Genomic DNA, 16394 nt, shown 5'->3' with positions numbered 1-16394 from the left:
AATTGGTATCACATTAGCTATCCTCCAGTTATCTGGTACAGAAACTGATTTTAATGATAAGTTACATACCACAGGTAGTAGTTCTGCAATTTCATATTTGAGTTCCTTCAGAACTCTTGGGTGAATACCATCTGATCCTGGTGACTTATTACTCTTTAATGTATCAATTTGTTCCAAAACCTCCTCTACTGACACCTCAATCTGGGACAGTTCCTCAGATTTGTCACCTAAAAAGAATGGCTCAGGTGTGGGAATCTCCATCACATCCTCTGCAGTGAAGACTGATGCAAAGAATTCACTTAGCTTCTCCGCAACGACCTTATCTTCCATGAGTGTTCCGTTAGCACCTTGATAGTCCAGTGGCCCCAACTGATTGTTTAGCAGGCTTCCTGCTTTTGATGAGATACTTAAAAAATTTATGAACAACCTACTTGTCATTTGAAATACTACAATCGATCACGGTCTTCTTGCTGGTGTTCACAATGATAAATGGCAGATGTATGACAGAATTGGACGGCGGTGGTCGGTTTGCCTGTTGTTCTGTTTGACGATTTCGTTGAACTAGATTCTTGAAGGCAATTTGCTGCAAAAAGTAATAGTGTCTTACAAAACTACACATTTAACAGTTATTCCTTCTTTGTTCTCTTATTAAAATGTAATTATTTGTGGTGTCTCTGAAGAAACTAAAGCAGAATTAGGAATCTCAGTATTTAAAAGAAATATGCTTGACACTGTCAACTTTTTCCAAACTTGTAAATAACTAAAATATGACATTTGGAATTAACCAGTTTAGTTTAATGAAAATATTTTGAAACTAAAGAAGCAGACATTTATCATTTAAATGCTCCACCACTTCTTTAATGTTACTAAACACAAGTCAAGGATACCATAACCCAGCAGATCTCAAACTGTAGGTCAGGACCCCAAAGTGAGTTGTGGCCCCATTCTAATGGGGTCGCCAGGGCTGGCATTAATTTGTTGGGGCCCAGGGCCAAAGCTCCAACCCCAAGGGCTTCAGCCCCCCTGACAGAGCTCAGGTTTTGGCTTCGGTCCCCCTGCCTAGGGTGATGGGGCTTTGGTGGGCTCAGGCTTCAGTCTCCCCTTCTGGGGTCATGCAGTCATTTTTGTTGTCAGAAGGAGGTCGCAGTACAATGAATTTGAGAAACCCTACCATAACCCAACACTAGGGTTGGCTGAAAAGCTTCCATTAGAAAATTGGATTTTCAACTAAACTAAATTTTCCACAGAAAGCTTCTATTTTCCATGGAAAATAAGCCATTTTCCAAACAGCCCATACCAGCACCCAGTCACACCAGCATTTGTAGCAATACAGTCAGTTTTCTTTCTGAACCTTTAGCCTAAAGTTATGTCTACACTACAAACCAGAACCATTGCTGATCGCGCCTAACAATATTTGCAACTATAAGTACACACAAGACAGTGTTCAGAATGCCCTCAGATTTCAATTTGTAAAGGTGTCACAGAATTATGCACTGAAAAATGCATAAAAGTTTGGGGAAAACTGGAAGTTTTAACCACTTTTGAGGGGCAGTTGTAGCTTCTGACAACAGAGGAGGAGTGGTGGTAAAGCTTCTTTAAGAAAAATTAGTTTGAACTCCCAATTCCTGACATACCAGACTCCATTCTAACTCCTCTTTCCTGCCACCTACAATAGTAAACAAAAGTAGTAGTTGTTCACCTTGTGAAGTAACGATGGTTCTTTGAGATGCATGTCCCTATGGCTGCTCCACTGTAGGTGTGCTTGTGCCCCGCACTGCTGATTGGAGAACTTCAGTAGCAGTGTCCATTAGGCCTGCACATGCGCTGTCTCTCCTTGTGCTGTGCCATGAGGTTAGTCAGTGCACATGGGTTAAGCCCCCTCAGTTCCTTCTCTACTGCAGAGTCATTGACAAGAACTCTGCAAAGTAGAGGGGAGGAGGGTGGGTTGCAGCGCACCCATAGGAACACACATCTCAAAGAGCCCCCTGTTACTGCACAAGGTGAATAACTACTTCAAGTAGTGTCCCCATGGGTGCTCCACTGTAGGTGATTCCTGAACAGTATCCCTTCTGGAGGGCTGGGACTTCAAAGTGGGGTAAGTTACAGAAGACAGCACTGTGGAGCCAAAGATGGCATTGGAGGTGTAGTCCCAGTGATCACACAATGTTCTGTGAAAATGTTGACTGATTCCCATGTCGCCACTCTACAGATCTCTGAGCTAGGGAGATTCTTGAATAAGGTGACGGATGAGGACCTTGTTGAGTATGTATAAATATTAGCTGGAGAGGTCATAATGCAAACTTGCTAACAGTGTCTGATGCAGTTGGAGACTCGCTTGGAGAGTCTTTGGGCTGATATTGCTGAGCCCTTGGATCTTTCTGCAATGGAAAGGAAAAACCTGTGGGACTTCCTGACCATCTTTGTCCTGTGCAGGTAAAAGGCTAGGGCTCTCCTGACATCTAGAGTGTGTAATATAGCCTCCATGTTGTCTCTGTGAGGCTTGAAATAGAAAGTTGGAATATTAATCAATTGATTCACGTGAAACAGGGAGGTTTCTTTAGGAATGAATTTCGGATGTGGCCTGAGCATAACCTTATCCCAAAAGAATACCATGCGCCATCAGAGCTGTTATTTCTTCTAGTTAAGGTAATAGCTATCAGGAAGGCCATTTTCATTGAGAGGTACATAAGCAAACAGGTGGTCATGGGTTCAAAGAGAGGCCTAGTCAGTACTTTTGGTACCAGGTTTCGGTCCCATGTAGGAGTAGGAAGTCAAAGTTGTGGGAAGAGGTTTATTATACCCGTGAGGTACCTTTCAGTAGTTGGGTGTGATAGCACAGAGTATCCCTCTATTGCTGATGGAAGGGGGGTATACCTGCTAGGTGGCCTCAGAGAGCTTAGAGATCACCCTGATTTTTTAGGGCCAGCGCACAGTCTAAGATATGTGGAAGAGTTGAGGATGTCAGGGAGATTTGTTGGGAAGTACACCAAATCCAAAACTGGATCGTTTTTGCAGGTAGGAACGTTGTGTTGAGGACTTTCTGTGTAATACTACTCTTACATCTCCTTCGAACAGAAGCTTTCTAGGTGTTTGAACCAAGGAGCCATACCTTGAGGTGAAGGACCCCCGAGTTGGGATGTAGGGTACGTCCTCTGTCCTGGGAGAGGAGGTACGGAATGACTGGGAGAGAGATCGGTAGGCATGTCATGAGCTGTGACATGTAAAGGTACCAGGTTTGTCTTGGCCGAGGAGGAGTGATCAGAATGACATATGCTCATTCTCTTTATTTTCAGCAGGACCTTCAATAGCAGGTGAAAAGGAGGAGAGGCACAAAGAAGCCCCTGTTTCAGGGGAGGACAAGAGCATTGCCCGAGAAGTGTTGTCCTATCCCCACTCTGGAGCTGTAGCATGGACATTTTCTTATTCAGGTAAGTGGTGAACAAGTCTGTGGTTGGCATTCCCCCCTGCCTGAATACATCGTGAAGTATTACTAGGTCTAGCGCCCATTCGTGGTTGTGTGGGAATTTGCAACTGAGGGTATGTCTTCACTACCCGCCGGATTGGTGGGCAGCGATCAATCTAGCAGGGATCGATTTATCGTGCCTAGTCTAGATGTGATAAACCAAGTCCCGAGCACTCTCCCGTCAACTCCTGTACTCCAGCGCCACGAGAGGCACAGGCGGAGCCGATGGGGGAGCGGCAGCAGTCGACTCACCACGGAGAATACACCACGGTAAGTCGATCTAAGTATGTTGACTTCAGCTATGTTATTCACGTAGCTGAAGTTGCGTAACTTAGATCGATCCCCCCGCCCCAGTGTAGACAAGGGCTGAGACTGACTGAGTTGTGTGTGCCCAGGAAATAGGCTGCAGACAGTGTGATGTTGTGGGAGATACACCAGTTCCAGTCTTAACACTTCTGTACAAAGAGAGGGTGACCTGACTCCCCCTTGTTGATTTATGTAATACAGGCAGGCTATGTTGTCTGTTAGAATTCTCATGTGTGATCCTTTGATCAATGACAGGAAGTGCATGCAGGCATTCTGGACCACCCTGAGATTGAGGACACTGATGTGAAGGGACATCTCCGTGGGTGACCACTTGCCTTGCGTGGTAAGGTCATTTAGATGTGTACCCCACCCTATGAGCCATGTGTCGGTGGTGATAAGCAATAGCAGATGATGCTGCAAGAAGGAAATCCCTCTGCAAACGTTGGTTGGGTCTTTCCAGTGGACTAAGAAGTTTTTGATCCTGGAGAGTGGTGATAGGGGTTTCTCTAACCTGGGCCGGTTTGGTCTGCAAACTGAGCTGAACCACAGCTGAAGGCATCACATGTGAAGCTTGGCATGTGGTATTACCGCTGTGCTCACTGCCACATGCCCCAAAAGTTGGAGGCAGTGTCTGGCTGATATTAGCGGGCTGCTTTGTATGGTCTCTATGAGTGCAACCAGGGAGAGAAATCTATGATGATGATGATGATGAAGAACTGTGGCCCATAGCGAGTCAAAGTCTGCGCTTATAAATTCCAGGTGCTGTACTAGAATGCAGGTTGACTTCTGGGCATTGATCTGTAGGCCCAATTCTATAAACAGGCATATTGTAGTTTTGGTGACTCGGTGAGCCTCTAGGAGAGATGGGGCTTTGAGGAAGCAATCATCCAGATAAGGCTAAACTATGATCCCTTGGGAGTGTAAGTGCATGGCTACTACTGAGACAACTTTGGAAAATACTCTTCAGCCTGATGATAGTCCAAAGGAGAGCACTGCGTATTGGTAGTGGTCTTGTTCTAGAGTGAATCTGAGAAATTGGCTGTGAGACGGTAGGACTGAGATATGAAATTAGGTATCCTAAAAATTGAGGGCCAAAAACCAGTCTCCCTGTTCTAACACTGGAATGATCGTTGCTAAAGTGACCACCTTGAATTTTTGAGCTTTGACAAACTTGTTGAGCGGTCTGAGATCTAGTATAGGAGCTCCAGTCTCTCTTCCTCTTGGCTATTAGAAAATACAGAGAGTAGAACCCTTTGCCTTGTAGATGTTGAGGTACTGGTTCTATGGCTTCTAACTGGAGGTAGCGATCTATCTCTTGTCGTAGTAAACTCTTGTGAGAAGGGTCCCTGAAGAGGGATGGGGAAAGGTGTTGTAGAGGGCGTAGGTAGGTAAAATGGTTGGAATACCCAGTGTGAATGATCTCTATGACCGATTGGTCCGATGTTATGTTTTCCCAGGCACTGCGGAACACTGCCAATGGGTGGCTAAATAGGTATATAGCATTGGTCAGCTGTAGTGGTTGGAGGAGTGGTCTATCCATGCCTTGATCAACCTGCCAAAATTAGTGTTTGGACAAAGATGGCTGGGATGAGGAAGATTGCAGGCCAGATGGTTTACACCTAGAAAATTTCCTTTTCTTTCTCTTTGGCTTGTAGTGGCATTGAGCCAGATATTGGGGTGTGCATGGTCTATGCTGGGATTAGGGACTGAACCTCCTTTTTGTCTCCTGGCATGTAGATGACCAGTGAAAGGACAGTGGCCCTAGAGTCCTTCAGGGTGTGAAGGGAGGCAGTAGTCTTTTTTGTGAAGAGCTTCATGCCCTCAAAAGGAAGGCCTTCAACAGTTGACTGTACCTCCTTCGGGAAAGCCCAACAAATGAAGCCATGACGCTTGTCGCATCACCATCACCATGAAGATGGACCTCGCCACTGTGTCGGCTGCATCGAGGACAGACTGCAATGTTGTCTTTGCCACTAACTGGCTTTCCTGGATAATAGCCTTAAATTGGTAATGCTGTGACTCCGGCAGCTGTTCAATAAAATCAGTCAGTTCTGAATAATTTATATAATCTTATTTTGTCATGAGGGCTTGGTAGCTGGTGATATGGAATCGATGCGTGGCCAAGAAGTATGCTTTTCTTCCGAAAAGGTCCAGGTGCTTCCAGTCACTGTCATAGGGAGTGGACCCCATCTGGTGTTTATGGCCATTGGAGTTGACAGCGTCCTCTATGATGGAGTTGGATGGATGGTGGGAGAAGAGGAATTCAGCTTCCTTAGCTGGGACATAGTATTTTTTGTCTGCCTGCTTGCAGGTAGGTGCTACTGATGCTGGGGTTTGCCAGATTGTTCTTGCCGGGTCGAAGATAGTCTTGTTAATAGGAAGGGTGATCTTTTAATAAGAGGAAGAATGGAGGGTGTCTGACTTCTTCCAGTGGTATTTGGAGAGCATCTGCAAAAGTCATCAGCCAAAGATGATGGGGAAGGTATAATACCCTCCTCCTCCCCGGATAAAACTATGGTCACTGGGGTCACTTCTTCCTCAGCACTGCCCTCATGTTCCTCCATAACGTCTTCCACAGGCTCCAGAGCTCTGGATGCTGCAGCGAAGGGAGTGTGCATCAAGGGTTCTTGGGTGAGGCTCAAAGCTCAAGAGGCATGCTGGCAATATGCTGGTCCCAATATGGCCACTGGGGTGGTGGGTACAGAGCCCAGCAATGGTGCCCGTGAATGGTCATATCAGGATGGTGTTGGTGGAGCCATCTCAGGGTATACTCTAGGATCCTTTTCATACTGGGCACCACACGGAGCCTGGAAGGAGTACTACCACTTCCTCTGGCTTGCTGTCTGAACCCTTGCTAGACAGCGGAGAAGAGTGGCATGGCAACAGGGATGATTACCGTACTAGGCAGAGGCTCAGTGTGGAGGTCCCGATGTCGAGAAGCGGGGACTTCTGTACATCCGATATGAAGAGGTCTCTGGAATGATGGAATTCTGCTGGTACTGACCAGCATGGTGCCAGGGGGACAAGGATCTTGCCCGTACCACTCACTCAGGTGCCAGATGAGGTGTTGATGACAGTACTGATAGACACTCACGAACCAGGAGCACCATTTTAGTGGAGAGCTTACTCCTGTCCATCGGTGCCGATGACTCAGTGCCTTTACCCATTAGGTCCAAGGGTATGTCAATGGTACCTGCTGCTGTCATTTTCTGTGAGGTGTGGGTACCATGCTGGGAAGGTGTTGGTGCCAAAGATATTGAGCGTGATTGGGATCACTTATGCCTATCTCGGGGCTCACTATGGGGGCTTCCCACCTTCTTCTCCAATGACTTGTGAGAAGGGTCAGAAGCTTGCTTCTCTTCAACCCACAGCCTTTAGAATGTAGAGGGTTGTGAGAAAGACTCACATCTGCCAGGTGACTCATGGAGCATGTCCTGAGAGGGTCTGAGAGCCGGCTCCATGAAGATAATCTTCTGTCGGAGCTCTGTGTCATTACGTGAGCATGGCATGAGTTGCTGGCAGAGACCTCACATCTGCTGGATGTGGCTTTCCTCGAGGCAGCAAATACATTGGAAATGCTTGTCTGCAACCGGGATTGCCTCCTTGCAAGCGAGGCTCTTCTTGAAGCCCGTGAACCAAGCATATCTCGTTGGGGAAAGGGTCCCCACAGTGAGGAAGTAAATGCGGGTTATTTAAAAAAAAAAAAAGAAGTTTTTTTTTTTTTTTTAAAACAGAAAAAAATGACGTAAGGAAAAAACCCCATAACTTTACTAACTAAGGCTATGTCTACACTACCGCGGTAAGTCGCCCTACGTTATGCAACTCCAGCTACGTTATTCACGTAGCTGGAGTCGACGTACCTTAGGTAGAGTTACCGTGGGGTCTACATCGCAGGGGGTCGATGGGAGAAAACCTCCTGTCGACTTACCTTACTCTTCTCGTCAGGGGGTAGAGTACAGGGATCAACTGGAGAGCAATCTGCAGTTGATTTGGCAGGTCTTTAATAGACCTGCTAAATCAACTGCCAGTGGATCAATCTCAGAGCATCTATCCCTGCTGCAGTGTAGACCTGCCCTTTGAGACTAGCTAACTATAAAAATGCAAATGGTTAGGATAGTTACTTTCTGACTGTGAATAGCTCTGTCTCTAGCCAGGGGCAGTTGAGAAGAAACAGAGGGTTTAGCCGGCATGAGCTGACTAGCCTCATGGCATAGAATGAGGAGACATAGCAGATGTGCTGGCCTAATGGACACTACTGCTGAACTTCTCCGATCAGCAGCTTAGGGACACAAGCACACCTACAGTAGGCATACTACTGGAACCATAGGAACACTACTGGAAGAAGAACATTATCTAGATCTTTCTGCTAAAGTGATAAGCAAAGAAAGAGTTTAAATTTGGCTTTTAAATTAACAAATTACATTTCAGAGTTACTCCATTGAGATGAAAAGTGGTGTATCTCACATCTTTTAGAATTAGTGTTTCAACATGGAACTGGTTCACATACCGAAAGTTATTTTTCCAAACATGAGGACTCAAAACTTAATTTTCTACTGTAATATATTTGGCAGACAAATTTGGTGACAGGACTGTATTCTTAGGTCACGAATCACAGAAAATAAAATGCCAGTACTCATTATAAATAAAATTTTCAAATATGAGAACAGCTGTAAAATAAACATACATTTCAAATCTGAGATCTGAACTGAATGTCAAAATTCAAGGAATAAAAAGGTTATATTGTCATTGTCAGTTAAAATGCACTTGAAGCTGCCACAGAATTTAACACAGAACACTGGGTTCTTGTGCTGTAGGAGAAGCTGACAACAATCTTGGCTACAGTGCTAAATTCACATTGGGTGTGTATTCTTCCATCTCCTGCTAGATCTTTTGTTTTTAATATGTGTAAGAAAACTGGTATACAAATACAAGTTACCTTGCCCTACAGACAAGAGTACCTTGACTGTACCTGTAGAATAAGTTCTTGTAGCTGAGACTGTTTTTGCTTTATTCTTTCAAGTCTTCTCTGTCTCTCCACCTTCAGAAAGAAAAGGGGTTTTATTTTAACAGTATTTCATACTCAAATATATTTTATGATGAAAACATTTGACATTAAAAATGTCTAAAAATGCCATCCACTGAATTTTAATAAATTATAATTTTATACTGCTTTTTAGTGTACGGTCTCAAAAAACAAAAGTTTTTACATCAATTGGAAACTAGAGAGTGGACATTATATTAAAATCACATATAAAAAGATAGTCCCAGGCTCAAAACTTAAATTTATGGCATATACTATCTAAGCTAGTGAAAGAGAAATCTCATATGTGGTGTGCTTTGACAGTTTAATTCAGATATTTACATATTAACACAATTAAACTAAAACTATTTGCAAGATTATTTCAAGCCAAAGACCTTACTCATTACAGCAAATTGTGTGTTATGAAATCATAGGTGTCAAAACAACAAACTCCAGCGAACATATACACTATAGATAATTTCAGAAGTACCTAGCAGTCAAGAGGATTTATCTTAAGGCCCAGATTTTTAAAGGTATTCAGGAGTTGCTGCACTCAACATTCCACTGCCTTACTGATTTATCTCATCTTCAAAAGGAATGTAGGCACTTACAAGACACAATCCCATTGACAGGGATGAAGGCCTAAATGAGTACGATGCTTTAGAAAATGGGGTTTGGGGTAAAATTTTCAGAAAAACCTATATCCCTGAATACTTGGCCTGTTTTGGAAACATTTATTTAAAGGGTGAAGCTACACATTTTCCGTTGATACAGGACAGTATTGTTTGTGCATTAAGCAGTGCAATTTTACAAGTTTATAAAACCCCCACATTTATTATAAAAGGTACCTGGGTAAACTCAGTTATAACTAAAATTACAACAGAACTCACATTATAATCTCTATTTCCAAATACTCAAAACTTCCTGGAAAAGCTACTCTCTTGGGCTGGTTAGGCTCAGTCTAGAGGCAATGCTGCGTTTTGTTTGGAAGTTAAAAATTTTTTTTTAGCCATTTCCACATTACACACTTCCTCCAAATAAAAAGAAACTGAAATAATTTTTTCTTATGTAAGAATCAAATGTCTGAGAATTTGAAAGTTTGAAATTCAGATTGGGTCTTAATTTGCACAGAAAGAAGAACAGCAATAATTTGCTAATTCTGGCTGCTACAATACTAACTGCAGTACCAGTTATGATGAGTATGGCCAGGTGCCCACCCCTGAAGGCAGAGCCGGAGTCAACAGTAGCACAGAAGTAAGGATGGCATGGTATGGTATTGCCAGCCTTACTTCTGTGCTGCTGCCTACAGAGCTGGGCCCTCAGTCAGCAGCTGCCACTCTCCAGCTGCCCAAATGTGAAGGCAGCAGCACAGAAGTAAGGGTGGCATGGTATACTATTGCCATCCTTACTTCTGCACTGCTGCTGGTGGTGCACTGCCTTCAGAGGTGGGTGCCCAGCTAACAGCCGCCCGACTCCAGCCCACCAGATCTGAAGGCAGCACAGAAGTAAGGGTGGCAATACTGCAACCTCCCTAAAATAACCTTGCGAACCCTCTGCAACTTCCTTTTGTGTCAGGGCCCCCAATTTGAGAAACACTGGTCTCCCCTGTGAAATCTGTACAGTATAGGGTAAGTGCACACGCAAGACCAGATTTCACAGGGGGAGACCAGATTTCACCGTCCGTGACATTTTTCATGGCCGTGAATTTGGTAGGGCCCTATGTATCGGTGCTCCTCTTCAGAAGGATGCAGCTTGGATTTGAGATTTTCAGTAGCAGTGCCCGTTCAGCTTGTACATGCCCTCTACTTGGCCTCATGCCCTGCGCCGAGGTCATATAGAGCTGTGCAGGTGAACTGCACTCAGTTCCATCTAGACTGCAAGGTCTCTTAAAGGAAACCCCAAAGCAGAGCTAGAGCATTCATAGGGACACACACTATCTTGAAGAACTACAGTTACTGCACAGGATGAGTAACCTTTCCTTCTTCAAGCAGTGTTCCTATGGGTTTTCCATTTCAGGTGACCACCAAGCAGTATCCTCATGAAAAAGAGGGGGCTTTGGAGTCAAGTCCAATACTGAAATAATAGTGCAGAGCCAGACACAGCATACAAAGCTGAATTATAGATTACTACAAAGTGCTTTGAAAAGAAGTGTGTATAGAGGTTCAAGTTGCAGCTCTACAGATCTCAGTGATGGAAACATTCTTGAGAAAAACTACTAAGGTAGAGACACACCTCGCTGAATGGGCTAATACCCTAAGAAGAGGCTGAATATCATTATACTGATCACAAGAAATGATGCATCCAGATACCCACCTAGAGAGTCTTTGTCTGGAAACTGTAGATTCCTTACATCTGTCAGCAAATTGATACAAACAATTTGGGACGTTTTCTAAATAATTTAGTTCTGTCCATGTAAAAGACTAATGCGCTCTTACGCAATGCAGCATCCCCCTAGCCAAATATGGTTTGAGGAAGAAAACTGGGAAATGAATAACCTGGTTAATACAGAATTCTGCTGATAGCTTAGTTAAGAACTTTGGGTGAAGCTGTAGCAAAAATTTATCTTTGACAAATACAGCAAAGACAGGGGTTGCCTGTAGGGACCCCCTCTCTATCCAACTCTTTGAGCAGACCTAATGGCTACCAACAAGGCCATCTTCATAGATAAATTCAGTAGTGAACAGGGAACCATTGAATCAAAGGTAGGTATCATAGGCACCTGAGCACTGAGGTCCCAAACCAGAGTAGAATGTTTAATTTGAGGGGAGAGTTTCCCCAGACTTTTGACAATTCTCACCTTAATCGGGTGAGCAAACACTGAGAAACCTTCTGCCAGAGAATGGAATAAGTCATGCTAGCTGCCAAGTGAATTCTAACAGAACTCTGAGATAACCCCAAGTTCTTCAGTTACAGAATGTAGACCAATAGCAAAGATGATGAAAGGTGAAAGATGTCGCAGAATGCGCCAATGGCTAAATATATTACACTTTTGCAGGTTGGTATTGTGCGTAGAGTCCTTCCTGCTATTTAAAATACCCTTTTCACCTGCAGAGCAGGTAGTTTCTATCCCTATGAACCATCGATGAGCTATGCTTTGAGGCAAAGAACGCAGAGGTTTGGATGAAGGACCAACCAGTATCCAGAGAGAGGAGATGGGGAATGACTGGGAGACTAATTGCCTGATGATCTGCCAGCTGCATGAGGTAAGGAAGCCATGTCTGTCTTGGCCACATTGGGACTATCAGTATAAAGTTGGCCTTCTTCTGTCTTGTTCTCTACTTTCAATATTAGAGACACTGGGAGAAAAGCAAACAATAGCCACAGTGTCCAAAGAAGGAGAAAGGCATCCCCCAGGAGTGGCGACCCAGTCCCTCTCTTGAACAGAGCTGAGTGCACTTCTTGTTCATGGTAATGATGAAGAGGTCCCCCTACAGAAGACCCAAATCTAAAATAAGCAACTGAGAATCCAATGGTCTAGCTCCCATTCATAATCCTGTGCAAAATTTCTGCTTAGCGAGTCTACTATGATGTTCTGAATGCCAGAAAGGTACACTGCAAATATGTAGATATGACTGAGTATGCACCAATTCCATAGTGTTATGGCTTAGAGTAAAGGGAATGCGATCTCACTCCCCTTTGCTGGTCAACATAAAACATGCAGGCCACATTTTCTGTCATGCTCTTGATGCACCTGACTCTGATCAATGGCATAAAATGGAGACAGGCATTTATGACTGCTGAGTTCCAGCAAGCTAACGTGTAGGGTGATCTTGTGAGGACGAGTATATAGCAATTCAAGTATCTAGGTGTACTCCCCATCCCAAAAGAGATGCATCTATTATTACAGCAGTTGGAGGTGGCTGGGTAAAGAAAAATCCTGCATAGACATTGTGGGGGGATGGGGGTGTCTTTCCACAAATCAAGAGAGGCCTTTATGAATTGGGGAACTGAGACCTGTCTATCCACACTGTGTTTGTTTGGAAAGTAGATGGTTGAAGTCATTGCTGGGGGCAGTGAAAATGCAATCTTGCATGGTTTACTATGAAGGTACATGCTGAGATATGCCCCGAATGTTGAAGGCAGTTCCTGGCTGACCTAGATTGTGGTGGTAAGATTCGATAGTGTCATAAACCTGGGTGGTGGAAGGTAGCCTTTGGCAGTTACTGTATCTGCAGATGCACCTATGAATTCTAGTAATTGCACACATTAAAGCAGACTACTGGATATTTAACTGAAGTCCTAGCTCGATGAACAGTGCTATGGCCTTTTGAGTGGCGAACAAGGTCTCATCATAAGATCGACCCTTCAGCAGACAATCATCAAGATACGGTTATATTACAATTGCTTCTCTGCAGAGATAGGCAAGACCACTGCCAGAACTTTTGAGAACACTCCGGGAGCAGAGGAGAGACTGAATGGGAGTACCCAGTATTGTAAATGATCTTGGCCTAATGCAAAATGAAGAAATCTCCTATGGGAAGGATAGATCACTGTATGGAAATAAGTTTCTTGTATGTCAAGGGCTGAAAATCCTTTGAAATTTTTAACCTTCAAAATTTGTTCAGGATACTTAGCTCTAGAATGGGTCAAAACCCTCCATTGTTTTTTGGGACCAGGAAGTACAGTGACTCCTCGCTTAAACTTGTGGTTATATTCCTGAAATATGCTACTTTAAGCTAAATGATGTTAAGCTAATCCAATTTCCCATAAGAATTAATGAAAATGGGGGAGGGTGTGAGTTAGGTTCCAGGCAAATTTTTTTCATCAGTCAAAAGAGTATAAATTTTAACAAACAGTTTAATACTGCACACAGCAATGATGATTGTGAAGCTTGGTAGAGGTGGTAGAGTCGGAGGGTGGGATATTTCCCAAGGAACACCTTACTGCTAAATGATGAACTAGCACTCAGCTGAGCCCTCAAGGGTTAATACATTGTTGTTAATGTAGCCTCACACTCTAAAAGGCAGCAGGAACGGAGGGAGGGGAGACAACATAGCAGGGAGACACTGTGTGTGTGTGTGTGTGTGTGTGTGTTGCACATTGCCCCTTTAAGCACACTGATCCCACTCCAAGTACACTGACTTTTTAAGTAGATCAGCAAGTTGAAACAGCAGTTACTTCCAGCAAGCTCCCCACATCATGAGCCCTGTCATGTCGCTCCCCTTCACCGCTCTGTGGAGATGGGATAAAGGAGTGGGGGGCAGGAGTGGGACATGTGCAAAGTTTCAAAAAGTTCAATGAATAGAAGATTGTTGGGGGAGGAATAGATCTGGACAAGGAGAAGTAGTCTGGCAATAAATGTGAGAAGGGAGGGACAGGCAGTAGAAACAAAAGTGAAACTGTTTGAGCAGCATATTTCAGAAGTCTTGAGGCCTTTCTCAGTGTAGCCTTCATTGATTTGAGATCTACCATACCATTCTCTCACTAGAGGGGAAAACCTATAATGGCAGCAGGCCGTAAAAGAGACCCAGTTTGGGAATATTTTAATGAAGTTCCTCTACATGTGGGTAAGACAAGCATGCGTGCAAAATGTAAACAGTGCAACAAAGAAATGCAAGGCCTGGTTGCCCAAATGAAACAACATCATAAGAAGTGTTCCTTCTCAGGAGGAAGCTGCGTTGAAGATGGTGAAAGGAACATGTCGGAACATGCAGGATCTTCAGCTTGGTAAACTTTTTTATTTCGTACTTTTTTCTTAAGGACTGCCTGTCTTCCTTCTGAATTATTCTTGAATTGTCACGTTTGAGCAAAAAATAGAGTTTTAGATGCAATTGTGATAAAAAAATAAATAGCTGAAATAGGCAGATCTTCCTTTTACAATTTCACCTTTAAAGTAGTACTGCGTGTCAGTGAATGCAATGAGTAATACTAAAGGAGCAGCATGGGAATAATAATTAAATAACTGCATTGACTTATTTTGTTTAGGAGAATCCATCCTTGACATACAGGATTCTGAAGACTATCCACCTTCAAGATCACCATCATTTTCTCTAGTTTCAGAGTTATCTGCCAATGACAATGTTTCATCACATCATGTAGGTCACATAGCCACAGTATAGCAAAAAAAAAAAAAAAAAAAAATCTCCATCATCCAGAAACAACCATAGATAAGTTTGTGATAAGAACCAGCAGATTACAAAAAAGAGGTAATTGATGAAAAAATTGCCCGGGTTTGTTTATGCAACAAACTCTCCTTTCCGTATGATTGGGAACCCACATTTCGTTAACATGGTTCAATCATTAAGACCAGGATACAGTCTACCCAACAGCACAGATGTTGCAGGCAAATTGCTGGATAAAGCGTATGAAAGAGAAATTGAGCAGTGTGCAAAAGGTCTAGAGGATAAAATTGTTAACCTGAATCTTGATGGGTGTCCACAATGATCCCATTGTATGTGCCTCTGTGACAACAGAAGAAGGGAATGTCTTCCTTACAGAAACAATTGATACATCAGGAAATGCACAAAAGGCAGAGTATTTACAAGTAGCAGCAGTAAAAGCTATAACAAACTGTGGGGAAAAAATCCAAATGTCTAGTACACAGCTTGGTCACAGACAATGCAGCAAATGTATCCAAGATGAGAAAAAATTATTTAGAAGAGAGTCCCAAGCTAACAACATACAGTTGTTGAAACTGAAAAATACTGCCATAACAACCACTTTTCAGCAGCTGCTCTGAAAAAAGTGGGAGGAACCAAGCTAACTCTCCCACAAGACGTGCAATGGAACTCAGTAGTGGACTGTTTTGAGCACTATATCAAGAACTAGCCTAATCCAATGACAGTTTGTGAACAAAATCATGAAAAAATAGATGGCACTATCACAGCCAAAGTTCTCAACATTGGGCTGAACACATGCCGAGTCCCCTGAAGCCTATTTCTGTGGCCTTGAACACAATGCAGGGAAATAGCGGTTTTATTGCGGACGCTGTTGAAATTTGGAAGGAACTGAGGGAGATCTTAAAAAGAGAAATATGCAATGACAGAGTTAAATTACAAGCATTAAAAAAACAAATGGGACAAGCACTATGTCCAGCTCATTTTTTTGTAAATATTCTCAAGAGTTGGTACCAGGGTCAAACCTTAACTGCTGAAAAGGAAGAGTTGGCTATGACAGGCATCCAGCAATCATCCCTCCATAATGCCAACTATAATAAATGTCAGAGTTAAGGGTGAACAATTCAAGAAATATGTTTGCTGATATTTTAAAGAAAGTCACACCAGTGAACTGGTGGAAGTCACTTAAGCACTTGGATTCAGAGACTGTTGAAGTGATAATCTCCCTTTTAACAGCAGTAGCTTCCTCTGCCAGTGTCGAAAGAATATTTTCTTCCTTTGGACTAATTCATTCCAAATTGAGAAATCGTGTGGGACCTGAAAAAGCAGGAAAGCTTATTTTTCTTTTCCAGATTATGAACAGGAAAACAAAGGTGAAGACTGACTTATAAAACAATTTAAATGTCTGTCTGGTGTTCTCCTCCTCCTAATACAGCACGGCAAGAAAATCCTCCAAATATTAATGATTAACCTGTTGAATTGGAGATAATTCACGTCCCAATGACTTCATAAATATCTCCCTTCAATTACCTTTGGTAAATGAAATAAC

The 16394-nt window shown here is 43.2% G+C and overlaps 1 protein-coding gene across 6 annotated transcripts in view; it reads right to left on the bottom strand.

The window, feature by feature from the left end:
* The window catches only part of TFDP1 (transcription factor Dp-1), a 101092-nt gene that overhangs the window by 21733 nt on the left and 62965 nt on the right, over positions 1–16394 (bottom strand). For all 6 annotated transcript variants that reach the window (XM_048856025.2, XM_048856006.2, XM_075129987.1 and 3 more), the window contains 2 exons: positions 8739–8807; positions 432–583 (listed from right to left, as the gene is read on the bottom strand). In XM_048856025.2, coding sequence (XP_048711982.1) covers positions 432–583; positions 8739–8807 — 221 coding nt within the window. The remainder of the gene's footprint in view (positions 1–431; positions 584–8738; positions 8808–16394) is intronic.

The sequence above is a fragment of the Caretta caretta genome, chromosome 1 (assembly GCF_965140235.1).
Source record: "Caretta caretta isolate rCarCar2 chromosome 1, rCarCar1.hap1, whole genome shotgun sequence".
NCBI lineage: Eukaryota > Metazoa > Chordata > Testudines > Cheloniidae > Caretta > Caretta caretta.
The sequence above is the reverse complement of the archived record's forward strand: the minus strand, read 5'-3'. Positions and strand labels throughout refer to the sequence as shown.